We start from the raw sequence: 13,940 nt of genomic DNA on the forward strand, positions 1-13,940 counted from the left end.
GTAAATACCTAACACAAATGTGTATCTATTTTAGTGGTTAAGTGTTCTGGGTGTTTGTGTGAGGTTTGGGGTTCAAGTTCCACTTTTGGAAAATTCTATTATTTTTTAATCCTAGACTTATCCCTGTTGGGTCTGGGCTTCTGGTGTTTGATAGAGGTTGATAGGAACCGAAATTCTGAGGTGGTTGTAAGTTAGCAAGTTAGTTGGGAGTGAGAGGAAAATTAGGGGTAAGTTATCAAATTTCCTTAGGGGTAATTTTATTTTTTCTCTTTTCCAAGAAAGAAAACCTCTCCCATTTTCTGACAGCTTTATTTTTGTTCCCACTATCAAATTTTTTCTCTTTTTCATCTTCCTGTTAATTGCGGTGTTTTTGTACGTTTTGGTAAGTGGTGGTAGTAGGGTTTTGTTATGGAGGTTTCTTTTAATGCCATCTTTATGATGTTGCCCTATTCATTAGTTTGACTTTTAGGGTTTTAACAGCAGCGAATCGTGAAGAACGGGACTCTCCTCTTGCAGAATCATAGTTGGAGTCGTTCAGGAAACCGAGTAAGTGTTGAACACTCAAATTTCACCCTTTTCAGTTTCGTTAGTTTGGTTTAACTGTGAATTTAGATTGATTTTGGAAGTTTTGTTGTATCGATTTTATATGCTGGTTGGCTCGAGAGTGATTTCGCATTAAAATTATACCAAGTGTGTGTTCTTAACGCGAAAAATCGAGCTTTGGCGAAAGTTAAAAAAGCATTCTATTGACGCCATACAAGCGTGTGATTGGCTGTGTGTTTGACGAAGGCATGGTTGTATGCAGGACACGACTGTGTGATAGTGTGAGTGTGACAATGTGGGCCACATGAGTTAGGTAATATTGGGCGTGTGGGCCACATGAGCATGTGGGCTCACACGAGCATGCCATACGGCCATGTGGGTTTTGGTCTAGCCGTGTGGGCCACACAAGCAAGGCCAACCTAGGCGTGTAGGCCACACGGGCATATGGGCTCATAATTCTGAAATTCTTTCTTAGGTTACATGGGTCATTCCGATCGACTATGGGCCTACCGTAGGGTCGATAAGGGCTAACCAAACCCTATTTTGTATGCTAGGATATTCTGAGAGGCTGATCTGAGTAGGATACTATATGTATGCCTAACTGTACTGTTTAAGTATGCATATTGTCTGTATACAAGCATGTTAAGCATATTAAATCTGTTAATTTTGTATTTGTATTCTGTATTTGTTTTTGGGGTGGGTTTTGAATATGTGGAGGAAGTGATCAGTACAGCGACATTTTGCCTATATTCTGGCAGCTTGGCTACATATTATCTGTAACATGTCGCATCGACACTATACGGTGTGTAGGGATACATGGGTGTTTTTAACCCCATAATGTGTGATGGGATGGTCGGAGATGGTGTGTAGAGGATGGGGGTATGATTTACTATATCTGTTTTGCTTATTTGATTCTAATAACTGCATCTGTTATGGACTTAGATCCGAATCTGTATCTGACTGTATATGAGATTTTTGTATGTATTGCATGTCTATTTTTGTTGGGTGACACACTGAGTTTGCGAAAACTCACTTCTGATTGTCAGTTCTGTTTAGGTAATCCACAGACTTATGCGGATCGGTGCGGCGGAATCTCATGGTGACCACAAGTTCGTGAACTAACTTTAAATATTGTTTTTATTTAATTAAGGATTATTTCTGGGAGTTTTGTAATTATTGGACTATTCGGACTATTTAGTTTTTATTTTGGATTTGGATTTTCATTTTGACTCTTTATTTGCGACGGTTGGCTAGAAACATGGTTTTTACGAAAATAATGGTTTTTTCTGAAAATACAAACTGAATTTACAAAATATAATGGTTTCTAAGACTTCCGCTGTAAATTATGTTTTGGCAAATGAGTTAATTAAATAACGCTTTCAGTAATAGTTATAAACGAATATGGGTTATATATCAAAATAATACTGTTTTCAAATTCCTTCATTGTAACATTACCAGATTCAACTATAAAGTCTAGGCCGAATTTGGAGTGTTACAAATTCAACACCCGTTATAGTGTTGAGTTCATAGTACTATCTTTTTATCATCATGAAATGATGGGATAATAAATTCTCCACATGTTAATCAATAAAACTAAAGGAGTCGAGATTTTCTTAAAAATGCATTCTAAAAAACACCTTTCTCATATATGCATGTTAGTAAATAATATTAAAATATAACAATATAAAGTCAAGAGAAAAACTAAGAGAGTATATTTATTTCATTCAAATTTATATATAAATAATTGTAAAAGATTGCTTAAAGACGTCAACTAAAAATTTTAATATAGATTGTCTCCTATAATGATTTAATGATGTCAAATTATACATTATAAATCATATTCTCAAATAGTAAATAATAATAATAATTAAAAATGAAATAATATTTGGTACACTTTTAGTGGAGTTTTTAGACTCCATAAGTAAGTTTATTGGATCAACAAGTTTTCTATAGGGTACAGTAAATGTGTGGGGTGTGCCTCGCATTTATCAAACTCTTTGCAGGCACTTAGATTGACAATCGATGAGCAATTGAATAAGGGCAAAAGTAGGCCTGATGTCACGACGATGAGCGTCGGGATGTCGAACAACACAATGAAACCCCAAGATAAACGTGGCATCGACATCGTGACGAGGAGAGCATGGACGTCACGATGTTTTCCCAACTTATGCAGCCAAGTTTTGACAGTTCAACAAGACTTCTTTGTCTCAATTAAACTCTGATTACTCTGGGAATATTTTAGTCATATTAGGAATTTAATATTAGCCTATTTAAAGGGTCTTTATAACCCTATTTTAGTGAGTTTATAGAATATCCCTTATTAGAGATTTGATGTAAAGTTTTGAGGGGAGTTTTTGAGAGAGCTTTGTATTCGAGTTTTGAGTTTTGCTCTTTTAGGGTTATTTTCTCCATCTTGTACTCTCATTTGTTTACTCATTTAGTAAAAATTCAAAGTCTCCTTTGCTCGTTGTTTTTATCCTCTTTGGAGGAGTTTTCCACGTAAAATTCATGTTCAATCTTCTCTACTTTTTTTATTTCATTGTTTATAAGGGTCGATCCCCAACAAAATGTATTATTATTTGGTACATTGAAAGTGTATTTTTTTATTCCACAAGTAGCTTTAAAAAAAACTGTTATGTGTCTCTTTTTCTAAAAATATTTAAAACCATATCCTTGTAAGACACTTGGCACTTCCTCAGTCTATTTGCGGAGTCTAAAAACTCTATTGGCAGTGTACTAAATAATTTCCCTAATAAAATATTAAAAATAAATATTTAAAAATACACATGACAATTTTTATGGCTAATTGTTAAATAAAAAAAGTATACCATCAATCTACCAAATACTAATTCATTTTACTATACCCTTATAGGACACTTGTTAACCTCTTAACTATGTTTGTGAAGTTTAAAACTCCAATAATAGTGTACCAAATATTATTTTATTTTTAATTATCATTATTATTACTATTTGACATTTATATTGTATACCTTGACATCTTAAAAAAAAAGCTGATTAAATCATTATAGTAGACAATCTATATTAAAATTTGTAGTTGAAGTCTTTAAACAGTGTTTTACAATTACTTAAATATAAATTTGAATGAAAGTAATATACTTTCTTAGTTTTTATTTTTTATTTTTACTTTATTGTTATATTTTAATATTATTTATTGATATGCATATATAACTATGATTATACCGTGAATGCATTAAATATTAACTCTTAAAATTCTTAAAATATAATTAATATATTATTTTAAAAATCAAATTAATGTATTTAAATATACATATTTTATTGAAATATATTGAAATTATTATTTTTTATCTAGACTAAAGATAAATTTAAACTTGAAGTGACCGCTTATATTAAAATAATATTTTATATTAATATATATTGAAATTATAAAATTAAATGGTAGTTAAAAGAAGAATTTGGAGTAGCTGTCTTTGAAAATTTGTAATGTATTCAATCAATTCGAAACGTTGAAGGCTCCGCATTCCCTTCCGCCGTCTATTACGCAGCCAGTATTAGGCTGAGTCTTGGTGTTTTATTTTTTCACTTAATATTTTCTAATTTATAAGTGTTATTTTAAATTAGGAAAAAATTAAAAAATGAATTGGTTGAAAAAGTTTATTTCATTTTCTTTTTAAGGTCAAATAGACGTTTTCTTTCTTTATCTATCTTTGCTTGCTCTTCACTTTCCCACATTTCATCACTCTTTCTTTGTTTTTCTTTTTCGGTTTGCTTTTTCTCAACTCCTACTCACACACACCCACCCACACACACACACACTCTCTTCTCTTTGCTTTTTCACATTGCCATCATCATTGTTGTATAAGAACAACCTCCCTTTTCCACTCAATTCCAACTGTAAACCTTTGCTTCTTGTTTTTCCTTGGAATATAATTCTGGGTTGTTTCTTGTGTCCTCTTCTTGGGTTTTCACCCTTATTCTCCATCTGTGTCTTCAAGTTTTCCTACAAAGTTTTTTTTTTTTTGTTCTCTCCCATGGAAAAAGATCAGGTTTTTATGGGTGAGGAACTTAACAGAGCTGCTGCAGCACAAGCAGGTTGGAATTCTTGCAGTTTTGGGATGGAAATGGAAACAGATGAACTGAATTGTGTTGGAAGTTGTTTTTTGAATCCCAAATGGCATAATTCAATGGATCAGGGCGATCCCTTTGAGTCAGCATTGAGTTCTATGGTGTGTTCTCCAGCTGCATCCAATGCTGGAAGTACTAATTTTCCTGCTTCTGGTGATAATACAATGATGACAGATTTGATTGGAAAATTAGGAAATATTTGTAATACTGGTGATATTTCACCCCAATCTTTCATTAAACCACCAAATAACAACAACAATTGCAGTTCCAACACTTCCTGTTACACTTCTTCATTGGATTCACCACCCAAGCTCAATCTTTCTATGATGGGAGGAAACCAGATACTCAAACATCCAAGCTTGGTACCAGTTTCAGCTGACCCTGGATTTGCTGAGAGGGCTGCTAGATATTCCTGCTTTAATGGCCTAAATGCTCAGCTTGGAGTGACTGAAGCTGAATTTGTTCAGCTGACCAGAGTTTCCACGAATCAATCCATTATGGTCACTGGATCTCAAGTACATGTTCCAGACAGCAACAAGAACACACTCCAGAATGGAAATTCATGTTCTCATAAGAGAAACAGTAGGCTCTCAAGGTGTTCATCGCCAGAGAATGGTGATTCCAAGGATGAATCTTCAATATCTGAACAGATCCCAGGTGTGGGTTCAAGCATCAAAGCCCAAAACGATGCCAATGCCAGGAAAAGGAAATCAATGCCCAGAGGGAAAGCAAAAGAAACCCCATCTCCAGCAGCTGCTGATGCTAAGGTATTGCTGTCTTTGAATTATCAAATTCTGAAGATAAATCTATAGGGAAACTAACATTGTTATCCATTTTAGATTGCTGAGGAGAACGATGAATCCACTGCCAAACGAAGCAAGCAACAAAATGACAGTGCTAAAGCAGAAAATAAAGAGAATCCCAAGCCACCAGAGCCGCCAAAAGACTACATCCATGTCAGGGCCAGAAGGGGTCAAGCAACTGATAGCCATAGTCTTGCTGAAAGAGTAAGAAACTTCAAAACCAAGGATCTTTAGTCATTCATTGCGGGGGGTATTTAGGATTTGTATTCATCTGTTTATCCTTTTGTAATCTTGTATATATCCAGGTTCGAAGAGAGAAAATAAGTGAAAGGATGAAGTTCCTTCAGGATCTTGTTCCAGGTTGCAATAAGGTGAGTTTGAAGATGGTACACCATTTTCAGACATTTTTAATCTGGGAATTTACTAAATTGTGAATAAAATTTGTTGCAGGTGACTGGCAAAGCACTTATGCTTGATGAAATTATTAACTATGTGCAGTCGTTGCAGCGTCAGGTCGAGGTAAACCGGAATTCTCCCGTGTCTCTTTCGTTAATTGCACTATTGATTTCAGTTTTGGGTGCTTAAAATTGCTTCTTATATTCTATATTTTCTACAGTTCTTATCTATGAAGTTGGCTACTGTAAATCCAAGGATGAATGCTAACACGGAAGCCTTACTGTCTAAGGATGTAAGTTAATATTCCTCCATGGTATTGTTATCTGTTTATGGTTTAAGTCATCTGAATTTTTGAGTGACAAACTTGCTGCAGATGTTTCGGTCTCGTGGATCTTTGCCGCATTCTCATTATCCAATGGATTCTTCTGTGCTGGCATTCGGTTTAAGGTATCAACCCCAGCAAGGGCTTCCTATGAACAATGTCATATCCAATGACACACAGATTCAATTCTCAATGAATCCAGCAAATGCTGCCTTGCATAAAACACAAGGCTTGCAGCTTCCTCCTGTTGATGGTATTACTGATGCTAACCCTCAGGTAATCAATAAAACCACTAGTCTCTGTGTAGTTTGTAGTTAATTCCTGGTTAATATCGTTCAGAATCTTAACCGAAAGCTGAATAAATTGTCTTCAGATTGGATCATTTTGGGATGATGACCTCCAAAGCATTGTTCAAATGGGATTTGGCCAGAATCCACCACAAAGCTGTCAAAGTAAGCATAGTTGAACAAGATTTTGATGAAATTATATGTGGTGCATGCCAAGTGAAAACTGAGATGTAATTAACCATTAGAACAACAATTTCTGATTCACTTTTAGGCCCTCCATGAGAGACCAAGAGAGGCCTTTGTATATACAGAAGAATTACAGCTTGAGAGAAAATTGATCTATTAATCTGAATATTCCCAGATTGTTTTCTGCAAATTCATTCTTTAGCGAATTCTTACACGGATTCCTGATTTGTAATATGGTAGGACTAATTGCAATGAAGTGGTGCATTATTTATGATTTCAACCATGTGTGTTGGCCTTAACTAATTTAGAAATGAAAGTTGATATTTCCATTTGAGAAACTTTATACCTAACTTAACCGAATTTGAATTATGGACAGACAAAGATATTATTTCGAGCTAAATCCCAGATTTTAGTTAGGGGAATATTGATGAAAACTGAATCCCATGAATTTGTCCATTTTCCTTTTCACTTTCTTGGCAACCAAACAAATACTAGAGTTGAATGAAAATGATTGATAGTATTTAGCTGAAAATTTTGAAGATGTTGGGGCGGGGATTAAATTCAAATCTGTTTTAACTAATGGGAAAATTAGATTTGTTTATTTTATGTAGATTTGTTTATTTGTAAACAGCTGTTAAGGGTGGGGACAAATGGTCACTTAAGTCTTTACTTTATTATTAACAATGATCTGTTTCCTTGAGCTGGAATCCAAACTCATTTCTTGACGTGACTTAATTAACACATTATTATTTCTTTTCCAAATAATATCATACTTCTTTTTGTTAATAATTTTAATAATTTTTTTATATTTTTCATTGAGATAAACTATATCGATAGTTACTCAATTATAAAATAATCACTTAATTATTTAATTTTTATTTTTAATCATCTAATTATTCAAATTTTCTTTTTGGTCATCAACTGTTAAATTACTAATGGAAAAATGATTTGATGCTTTTAAAATTGACATAATAATAATTTTAACCTTTTATATTTATATATTGTGTCAATTTAATTTTGATTAAAAAAACCTCAATTTTTATACATTGTGTAATTTTATTTTTTATTTATTGTAGTTTTAATTTTATTTGTGATATTGAGGGTTAATTTTTTTTTTAACAATATCATTATAAATTTTGACTATATCTGATCTTTTTGATATAATGCTTAGAACTACCCATAGTCCCTCTCAACCCATAATGCGCTTCAGCGCACTTGAACCACATCCTCTTGTATTGACAATAATACTCATGCCAATCGAGCTAAGACTCAATCGGCGACATTGAGAAAAGATAAATTATTATCTTGGATTTTGGGTGTTCCCAATTTTTGGTATATTGCCAATCACATTTAATTGATAGATTTGTTTTCTAAACTTTTAGGTGAAAGGCTCACATAGAAAAGATAAATTACAAAAAAAAGAAGACCAAATTACATGATATATAAACATTGAGGGTTAATTTTTAAAAAAATCAAGACTAGATTGACGTGTATAAATGTTAAGAGCTAAAGTTGCTATTATGTCAATTTTAAAAGCTAACACATCATCTTTATGCTGTCATTTAACCGTTGGTGACTAAAAACAAAATCAAATAATTAAATAACCATTTTGTAACTTTTCATAGTTGGAAGATAAAATAAAAAATAAAAACTTACCAATACTTGAATTTCCCATTTATCAATTGACAACATTATGTTATCCCTTCTTTAAAAATATTGTATTTAACATTTATTTTGAAAATATTTATATCTATTTCTATATTATCTGTAAAACTATCAAGGGTAATATACAAAAAGCCCTTTAAGAATTACATTTTATTTAAACAAGCCCTTAAATTATTTTTGTAGTTAAATAAGTATCTATCTTGTGATCTTTACCCATAAAAGCTCATGATTTTAATATTAAAGTAAATTTATTTTCAATTTCAAACTCTTATCTTAATTTCTCGTTAATTCAATAAAATTCTATACACTTTTAACATCACCGTAAAATTTGAAGAAGTAATTAAAATTTTCAAAAGAGTAATTAAATGGGTCATATATATATATATATGCACATTCAAAAATTTTGAAATATTATTTTGTTTTATTTTCAAAAACATTAGTTTATTTTTATTTAATAAAGTATTCCCATCAAAATCACATTATAAAAAAATTAGTGTAAAAATTCAAAATAGTTTTACTTTAATATTAATCAAGGTCATTTATGGATAAAAATCATAGGTTAGGGACTTATTTAATTAAAAACAATTTAAGGACTTATTTAAACAAAGTATGTAATTTAAGAGCTTTTTAGTATATTAGCGAACTATCAACTCTAAAAATACAAATACTAAACTACATATTTGCACTTGAAAATTTTTAAAATTAATTTTTCAATTTTTAATTAAAATATTAATAAAATATATTTAAAATTCCTCAATTAGTTAAAATATTAATAAAATATACTACTTTTAACACAACAAAATCTTTAGTAAAGTAAAATTCTTTAATTGGTTATTAAGGTGAATTTTGAATAATCGTTTATTAATTTTTATCATCTTTAAATTGATAAACCAAATTATTGTTGATATAATTTAAATTATTAAATCCTGTTTTTATCAGATAAAATATTATTTTTAGCATTAAAATTGATGGATACTTATTTTTAATACAATTTTTATTAAAATAAAATTTTAATTTACAACTAATATTAAATATTTTTAAACTAAAATTAATTAATTAATTTTTATTAAATTAAATATTTATTAAATTTCTCTATTATTTTTATATTTATAATGATAAAATAAAATAAATTTTTTCTTTTTATTTATGAAATATATTCTTTAAAAACTTAATTGACAACAAAGAAATTAACTATTATATCTTAAATGTTTTATTAGACAAACTATTACTCCCATTTTCGCAATAAAAATGCCATAGTTGACGTTTTTAAGGTAAAATTTAACTATTTTAATTAATTTAAATTTTTAAAAATATATTTAAAAACTATTTCGTCAAAATTTATTATAATATATTTTTCTTCAAATTTTTATTTATAATAAATTTTAAAGAATAAGAAAACACAGTTAAAATATTTTAATCATTAACAGTCAAATGTGACAAATTTAATGGACGGATGAAATAATTAATTTTATTTATTATATTACCATTAACATTGAAGTGTTTATTAAAATAAAATTATTTATTTAATTTACTATTATATTTTATTTGACATTAATACCCTTTTATTTATTTATTTATTTATTTAATGTGAGGTTAGGAAAACATACTAACACAATTTGGTATAGCTTGAAACAATCGAAAAAAGGATGGTAGAGAGTAGAGACAGCATTACTAGCAAATTCACACTTGTGGAATGTGATAGGTGTATTGAAGATGATTCATTACGGGATCTAAGAAATTAGTTACTAATTTTGTTGATTGTGTTGTGAAATTTTTAAACATAAAAGCACACATACCATACATATAGTATAAAAATTTCATTTCTATTCTAAACAAAAGGAAAAATTAAAGGAAAATCAAGATGAGATTCAATCTTTTGAAATCTAGTTCTTCAAGAACTAATTTATATTAATAATCTTTCGTTGTGTAAATCATATCTTTACATAAGACTTCTAATCATAAATGTATAAAAGAGGAATATTTAACAATGCAATGTATCATTGTATATATATGAATGTACCTAATGCCATGTAACATGAATCTCATAAATGCCCAAATGAATATTCATCCATTACATGCAAAGAATGCATGTATTACAACACTTCCCTCGGAGACCAAATCGAGCTAAATAATTAACACTTTAAGGTAATGCAATCCAAGTTGAAAAAAAAATAAATAGGAATTAAAAATATTAGCGAATGGAATTGTGAAATAAGAAAACAATTGTAAAATTTAACAAAAGTTTATTAATATCTATAAATTTAGGTACCTAACTTCTCCCCTATATTTTCCTTCAATGAGCCTTTCTATCCTCCTAACCTTATGCTTTGGATGTTAACCTCACACTCTTGATTAATCACTAAGTTATCCTGAATCAATAATGAATCTAATTATTAGACCAATTTCCTATATTTTTATGACAAATTGCAATCCAATAAAGGTATTAAGCATCAACCTTAATTTTAGTAATTATGTTGTTTAGATATATTCCTATCTTAACCACAAATTTATAATTTTAAAAGTTAATTACAAGTTATATTGATTGGGTCTATTTAAGCTCTCGTTCCTAAGTTCACTTAGATAACACTAAAACAATTCCAAAATTGGCTAGATAATGGAAAGCATTAAACATATTCAACATAAAAAGCCTTTATTACCATTAGAATAAGAATCATGAAAGAGCTTAATTGAAATTAAACAAAGGGTTTCATTAGTTCCCTAAGAAAAATAGTTCCTTATGGCAAAGTGCATATCAAAATAATAACAAAAATTGAATATCAATATGGGAGTAAAAACTAAAAGATAAAGAAGATAAATCCTAGAGTAGTAATCTTCCTCCTTTCACTCCCTTAAATCTTGCCTTCAAAATCCTTCAATTCTTGTCCCAAATAGCTATTAATCACCCTTTGATGATACTTTTCAAAATCCCTTCTTCTCTATTTAAGTCAACTAAAAATAAGTTTAGAAGGGATGAAAATGTGATTTTAATCAAAACATAATGCTTTGGATCGCTGGAGAGCCACTTAAGGGGAAATAATGCCTCTCATGTAGAAAGCAAGCTACCTGTTTGACATTTCCTTTGTATTTTAAAGTTGGCGTGCCACTTAGGTGGGAAGCATTGTTGCCCAGATGGTAGTAGATTGCTAAGGATGATTTTTCTTCATGTTTGCTTCCACTTTACTTGCTCCAAAAAATATCTCTAAGCTCTATCAAGATCCTACCAACCACTATTTGCAAGATCAGCCTAAAAATAGACACAAGGCACAAACTTAAGATAAAATAGTAGTAAGATTAAACATAAATTTTATTCCTAAAACAATTAAAACTATAAAAGAAAAGGTTAAAATTTTGCCTAAAATAATAGCAAAATTACTCTAGTTCATCGAGTTATTATGAAGCTATGGATAACTTGGAGAAATTTTTGACTGCCACTAAAGAAAATTTTCAGAAGTTAACATATTGAAAAATAAGTTTAAAGAGAAGATATTGGAAGAAATTGCAATAAGGAGAATCTCAAGCAATATTTTTTTTTTCTTGAGTTTAAAATGGATAGGCTAGAAGAATTATTTTTTAAACATGGATAAAATTGAATATTAATTGGTTTAAATATGTGAAACCATGAACAAGAGGATAAGGTTACAATCACAATTAAATTACTATGAAGATTTTAACTCATCAAATAAGTTGATTTTGATACTTAATTGCTGTCAATTCTCAATTTAGAGTTTTGTGGAGATGCATTAACATCAGTGTCACATCCCAAAATTAGGCCTAGAAGAAATAGAAATTAAATTTAGATTTTTATTTCCTTAAAAGCATTGGGTAAGAGAATTAGAATGCCTTAAAAATAATTTATGTTAAGCAAGTAATAAAAATGAGTTTGCTAGTTCAACGGTAAGACCTTAGCTTACCCATAAGTCCCAAGTTTAAAACATCTAGTGCATAATTTAGCCAAAATATTTTATTTTCTTATCTTTACCCCCAAAAAGTGTCGAATTTTCAAAATAGCCCATTCTAATTTTTTTTAATTTTGTCCTTAATTTAAAATAGTCCTAATTCTACATGAATTCCTAAAACCTATTTTAATTAGGGAAAATAGTTTTATAAATAGGAAATCTTTTCAAACCCTAGAATTTTTATCTAGCAAATTTTTCAATAAAAACTCCCAAAGTTCTTCCTTTTCTCCACCATTACCAAATCAATCTTTAAGGAAAAGAATTCAAAGTTTTCAAAATTGTCCCTCTCTTTCCGTGTAGATCGTCAATCTTCTCATCCAAATTAAGGGTTTTGTGTCATCAAATCAGGTGTGGGATATAAATTTAAATAATTGTGTATAAGTAATTAAAGTATTAGGATGTAAGCAATCATTATACAAACCCCCTTTGTGTGAGCCTTTGTGTGTGAGCCCCTGTATGCAAACCCCCTACATGTGTAAACCCTTATGCATGAAAACCCTATAGTATACGAATCCCCTATAGTATGCAGACCCCTTATAATATATGAACCCCTTTGCATGTGTGATCCCCCTTAGGCAAACCTCTATAAGCGAGCTCCTTATGCGAACCCCCTTGTATGCAAACCCCCTATTGCGAACCTGTATGTAAAATCGTATAGGATTTATTATGCAAACTCTTAGTATATCTATGAGAACCCTACACGGATACCATACGAACCCTATATGTTGTTTATGCAAACTCTACAAGTACTACTATGCAGACCCTACATGTTATTTATGTGAACCCAATCTGTTCAAATATACGAACCCTATATGTTGTTTATGTGAACCCTACATGTAGTATATGCAAACCCTATTTGTTGATTATGCAAACTATATGTATGAAACCTGATGCATGCGAACCTTAGATGTGCAAACCCATATGTGCGAAACCTAGGTGCGTACCCTATATATGCAAACCCTATTTATGTATGTTTTAGCTAAATTAAGAATGTCAAATTGCATGAAGATACTGTATATGTGAAATTGTTTTTAGTTCGCTTAAATTAATTTTATATTTGAAATTGATGTGAATAAATGCATGAATACATGCTACTAAGTGGTAGTATGAAATATTGAATGTAGCATCGATTGATGATAAAAAGTATAATATGCTAAGTATATATGTATAGCTACATGAAATTGGGTATGGAGAGTAAAGGAGTTCTGTGGGATATAGTGGCAATTTAAGACTACATCAAAAATCAATACTGCACGAAGTAGGAGGCAATGTCATCAAAATCGAATAAACCGAGATGATAGTTTAAAAAGCCATCAAAATCGGGCAACCGAGATGGTAAGCTATTGTAGTAAAAGCCATCGTCACAAATGACAAGTGAACGACCATCTTCACAGAGAAATTCAGGATGGTTAGCTATTGATATGTGTTTTGGAGTATTGAGCAATGCTCGAGGGCAGATTTGATGGATGAGTGGAAAATGTAGAATTATAATTACATTGCATCATGAGTTTAATCTGTACATGCATGGATTTAATGCTTCTTATGTTATGCTAAAATTTATATTTTAACAAACAATGAATGTTTTATTGTTTGTATGTTTATTTATATAATGGTTGATAAGTTAGACTTACACTGAGCTATCATAGACTCCCCCCTTTCTTTATCTCTTAGGTAACAT

The 13,940-nt window shown here is 30.5% G+C and overlaps 1 protein-coding gene across 1 annotated transcript; it reads left to right on the forward strand.

Annotated features, from left to right (window-relative positions):
* Nucleotides 1-4,174: 4,174 nt before the first annotated feature.
* On the forward strand, nt 4,175-6,921 carry LOC108487620 (transcription factor bHLH62-like). Its single transcript, XM_017792004.2, has 7 exons — nt 4,175-5,414; nt 5,487-5,654; nt 5,756-5,821; nt 5,901-5,969; nt 6,067-6,138; nt 6,220-6,444; nt 6,542-6,921. The coding sequence occupies exons 1-7, from the start codon at nt 4,554-4,556 to the stop codon at nt 6,632-6,634; spliced, it is 1,554 nt and encodes a 517-aa protein (XP_017647493.1). The 5' UTR covers nt 4,175-4,553; the 3' UTR covers nt 6,635-6,921.
* The last annotated feature ends 7,019 nt before the right edge of the window (nt 6,922-13,940 follow it).

Source organism: Gossypium arboreum, chromosome 10 (assembly GCF_025698485.1).
Source record: "Gossypium arboreum isolate Shixiya-1 chromosome 10, ASM2569848v2, whole genome shotgun sequence".
Taxonomy (NCBI): domain Eukaryota; kingdom Viridiplantae; phylum Streptophyta; class Magnoliopsida; order Malvales; family Malvaceae; genus Gossypium; species Gossypium arboreum.